This window comes from Myotis lucifugus, unplaced genomic scaffold (assembly GCF_000147115.1).
Source record: "Myotis lucifugus unplaced genomic scaffold, Myoluc2.0 scaffold_382, whole genome shotgun sequence".
Lineage (NCBI taxonomy): Eukaryota > Metazoa > Chordata > Mammalia > Chiroptera > Vespertilionidae > Myotis > Myotis lucifugus.
This window is the reverse complement of record NW_005871430.1, coordinates 259,884-265,032: the sequence shown is the minus strand read 5'-3', so window position 1 is coordinate 265,032 and position 5,149 is coordinate 259,884. Positions and strand designations below refer to the sequence as shown.

The 5,149-nt window shown below is 41.9% G+C and overlaps 1 protein-coding gene across 1 annotated transcript in view; it reads right to left on the bottom strand.

Moving 5' to 3' along the window:
* Window positions 1-1,197: 1,197 nt before the first annotated feature.
* The window catches only part of CCDC15 (coiled-coil domain containing 15), a 45,899-nt gene continuing 41,947 nt past the window's right edge, over window positions 1,198-5,149 (bottom strand). The window contains 3 exon segments of the mRNA XM_023743261.1: window positions 1,198-1,991; window positions 3,375-3,523; window positions 3,797-3,976. Of these exon segments, the coding sequence (XP_023599029.1) occupies window positions 1,852-1,991; window positions 3,375-3,523; window positions 3,797-3,976 (469 nt within the window). The 3' untranslated portion in view covers window positions 1,198-1,851.

Here is a 5,149-nt window from a genome sequence, read left to right as displayed (position 1 = left end):
GCAATGAACATGGGCGTGCAAATATCTCTTCAAGATCCTGTTTTCAATTCTTTTGGATATAGACCCAGAAGTAGGATTGCTGGATCATGGAGGCATCTCTTTAGAGTGACAAACATGTTCTAAAATTTGATAATGGTAATAGTTGCAACAACTCTAGAATATACTTAACACCACTGAATTGTATACTTCAGGAGGGGTGAATCATATGGCCTATGAATTATATATCAATAAAGCTGTTAAAAAATACAACTCTTAAAGGCTGAATCAAGGATATTGTTAAGGATTTTGACTGGCCGAAACCGGTTTGGCTCAGTGGATAGAGCGTCAGCCTGCGGACTGAAAGGTCCCGGGTTCGATTCCAGTCAAGGGCATGTACCTGGGTTGCGGGCACATCCCCAGTGGGAGATGTGCAGGAGGCAGCTGATCGATGTTTTTCTCTCATCGATGTTCTAACTCTCTATTTCTCTCCCTTCCTCTCTGTAAAAAATCAATAAAATATATTTTTTTTAAAAAAAGGATTTTGACTGAAATGGACGATGAATCTAGTTAAATAACCAATAAATTTTGTCACACAGATCATTTTGATCCTTATTTTCCATGACGTGGCTAGATGTTCAGGTGTTTTTGAGACATAACCTAAATGCTCTTCAACAATGATCATTAGAGAAAGTATGAAAAAGAAACTGCCAGTATGCTTTTAATTCACAATATTAAACCTTTTCATATTTTATGTCAAAAAGCATTATAAAGAAGTAACAAATTACCCTAGCTGGTTTGGCTCAATGGATAGAGCGTTGACCTGCGGACTGAAGGGTCCCAGGTTTGATTCTAGTCAAGGGCACATGTCTGCGTTGCGAGCTCTATCCCCAGTGTGGGGTGTGCAGATGGCAGCCGATCAATGATTCTCTCTCATCATTGATGTTTCTATCACTCTCTCCCTGTCCCTTCCTCTCTGAAATCAATAAAATATATATTAAAAAGAAAGACATAACAAATTAATACTAGCTATAGGAATTTTTATGTCATCTGTTCTGTAGGTATGCCATTCAGAAAATTTTTAAAAGATTGGGAACTGAGGCAGGATTTTACTCACTTTGACTTCAGACGCACTTTTGAAATGTCACACAATTATTTCACACTTTGACTTCAGACGCACTTTTGAAATGTCACACAATTATTTCACAAAGAAGATGCTCAAAAGACAGAGGGTTTATTTTCCCTTTTTTGGCAATGAAAATTATAAAATTAAAAAGGTTTATGCCCAATTCACTGAACGGGGAAAGAGGTAATAAAACACACACACACACACACACACACACACACACACACACACACACACACCAAAAAAACCCCCAAAGAAATTTTTAGAAAAAAAGTGCATCAAATTCAAATCCTTCTCATCTCTAATTGTTATATACAACTAGAAAAGCTATCAGGAATCTAGATGACCACTGATGCGAAGAAACTCATTTCATCATCTTTCTTTTCTGCTTCTTCCAGACATTTCCAATTTTGTTAAGACTCAAAGATACAGTTTTAGAAAGACAACAAACACGGTAATCTCAAAGATTTCTCATGATCTCTTCAGATCAGAACAGAGCAAAGTAAGATAAACCTTACTGGTCTGACTGATCATTTTTAAAACAATAAACTCCACATGGTTCACAGCAAAGAGGCAAGTGTGGAAGTCAACTTTCCATCGTGGTTCCAAGATGGAGACTGAAACAATGGTTCCAATGTAATTGCAGAGACTGTTGTTACGTGGGACAGTCTTCCTTTCCAGATTATACACTTTAACAGTTTTTCCTAAACAATCTCTCAGAGAATTGATTTTAAGTGAAGGCTGAAATACTAACAGTTGATTTCAGATTCTGAATATACATTTTTCAAAGTCCGTCTGTAGGCAGAAGCAAAATTATGAATGGCAGCTCGAAGAATCAAGGTCCCTCTATCACAGGAATTGATGACTGAATATAGTGCCCGGGTATATGCTGCAAATAAAGGTTTGAACCATGATGAATGAAGTCACATTTTAAACAACTCTCCCAACCTCTTTCCTATTACTACTGCTTCTCCACCCAGTCTCATAGGTATTAACTTTACCTATTGAGTAAATATTTATTGAGTACTTACTACATGCCAAACTCACCGTGGGGATAGAAAAGAGAATGGAGAGGATGGACAAAAATAATTGCAGTGCAATAATTCCAACCCAGAGACATACACGAAATGTCACCACATAATGAAGTTTGGAATGAATTAAAACTATCTAAGAGAGGATGGAAAAGATTTCCAGAAGTGGACATTTTAGATGGTCTGAAGGTTTAATAAGAGTAAAGGAAAGAAGGCATTCTAGGCAGGGTATCAACGTGTGAGGTTCCAAAGGTCTAACAAAAAATGTGACATGTATTGTCACAATAGCAAGTTTGATAAAGCTAGAGAGTCTTGCCTGGGGCCAGAGAGAAAATATACCAAATGTAAAAACCTAGAGATTTGAGAATAGGGCAATGGCATCATCAGATCTGTAGGGTTTTCATTTTTATTGATTTCAGAGAGGAAGGGAGAGGGAAAGAGAAATAGAAACATCAGTGATGAGAGAGACTCACAGATAGGCTGCCTCCTGCACGCCCCACACTGGGGATTGAGCCCAGGACCAGGAATCAAACACTGACCTCCTGGTTCCTAGGTTGATGCTCAACCACTGGAGCCACCCCAGCCAGGCATCCATCTGTGTTTTTTAAATATAACTCACAGAACTGATAAGAAACTCCTATCATACAGATGCACTAGGAATGTATATACTTGCAGTAATTTCAGTGCGTGCATCAAGCCTACATAATCATCACAGTATGTAAACCAATATATTTAAGGATGGACAGGAAACAGAAACATTAGTGACAATAGAAAGGACTCCATTTTCTCCAGCTGGGATTCCTGATAAAGACAGAGTTTACACTGGTCCTCATTTTCCTCAGGATTCCCTGGCAGAACTGGCAGTCTAATGTAGATACACATGGTCATAAATCTGCGTTAGATAACATTAAAGTCTTTGGATAACAGGGAATTCAACTAGACAGAGGCCTAACTTAATGGCCATAAAGGCAAACTAACATTCTTCATTTACAGAAGAACCTGGAACCTACAGTAGAGTAAGCTTGAACCATTTCTCCAGCATAAATGGAGAAAGGATGATAATAGATCTCAAAGAGAAATAGAACTCACTATCATCTATTTTTATTGCCTCGGAGTGGTTTTGTAAAGGGGTTGTAACAGCCTCTGATATATAGTAAGCACTCAATAAATGCTAAATTACTACAATCACTACTTTTTTAAAAATTGCCACCAGGCCCTAACCGTTCCTTTAAGAAACTTACCTCTGTGGTTTTTATAGAAAATACAATTGTTGGCACAGGTATTAGGATGAGCATCCCAAAAGTCAGGACCACAGCCGCATAGTGGAGGTAAAGTAATATTATACAGCCGCATTTTCTCTTGGATCTGGACCCTTAAAGCTTCTAGATACCTATAGAAACACAGTATGATCAGTGAACCACTAGAAACAGAATGAGCACGAGTCCCCATTTTACTCCAGCTTTAACGGTTAAAACTATTCTGCACCTCTGTGCTCGACTCTTCCTTTTTGTATTGAGAAATAGGAATACGTAGTGCTATTCCCAAGAGGTACTTGGTGAAGTTGTATGAAAAGACACAGGCAACTCTTGTAAGGAAAAGAAGAACACTGACTTCCCCAAGTCTCTTCTAGATCCAGAATTCCATGCAAGGATTTTGAAAGTACCTTTGGCATTCCCTTTCTCTTCGTTGCTGGTGTTTTTCTCTGGCTTCTTTCATTTCCTCGAGCTGTAGCTGCGCTAACATCTCACTCATCTTCTCCCCTGAATATGGCTCTTCATGAAAGTTCATTCTTAATATCCTCTGTTCTTCAGCATAACGTTGCTGCTCGCTCTTTCTCTTAATTCTGAGAATAAAATCATAACATGGTTAGGAATTTTATAAAATCGTTATTTAGAATTAGCTTCTAGGTCCAAATAACTCAGGAAATTCCCAGAATTAAGGGAGTCAGAAAATGAGTTTAACACCCTAAAACAGCTTCCAAAACTCCTGCTGGCTCATCTGAGCTTACCCTACAGCTCATGTATATAGAGAGAGCCTCTCAGATGGAAATGAGAGGCTACTATCAAGAATCATCTACACTAATAAAAGAGAAACATGCAAATTGGTGTCACACCGCTACTCTTCCCATTGGCTAATCAGGGCGATATGCAAATTAACTGCCAGCCAAGATGGCGGCCGGCAGCCAGGCAGCTTGAAGTGAACACGAGGCTTGCTTGCTTCAGTGACGGAGGACTCCAACATTCCCCACCTGCCGCTGCCGGCCTCTGAGCTTGCAGTGTGAAACATTGTTAAAAATATAGAAGCTAAACAAAACCCCAGAAACCTGCTTTCAGCCAGCCGGGATCTCAGAGCTGGAGTTGAAACAGTGTTTCGATAATAGAACCCAAACAAACCAGATACCTGCTTTCAGCAGCCGAGGCCTAAGAGCTGGAGCCAAGCCTCAGAGCTAAAGCTGGCCCAGAATAAAAAAGAAAAAGAAAAAAAGGAGCAGTTGGGAGCTTCAGTCACCTGCCAGCCTGAAAACAGCCCTCAGCCCCTCACCCAGACTGGCCAGACACCCCAGTGGGGACCCCCACCCTGAAGGGTGTGTGACCAGCTGCAAACAGCCATCATCTCCTCATCCAGGCTGGCCAGGCACCCCAGTGGGGACCCCACCCTGATCCAGGACACCCTTCAGGGCAAACCAGCCGGCCCCCACCTGTGCACCAGGCCTCCATCCTATATAGTAAAGGGTAATATGCCTCCCAGCACCGGGATCAGTGGAGCCGCGAGCCCTCCCGAATCTGGGATCAGTGGAGCCGCGAAGCCTCCCGGCACCGGGATCAGTGTGACAGGGGGCAGCGCCCAAACCTCCTGATCGCCCTGCGGCTCTGTGTGTGACAGGGGACGGGGCCACAACCTCCCTATCCGCCCTGCTCTGTGTGTGACAGGGTGCGGCACCCCAACCCCGCCCCCCCCACGGGTCCTGCTCTGTGTGTGACGGGGTAGAGCCATAATCCTCCCCATCAGCCCTGCC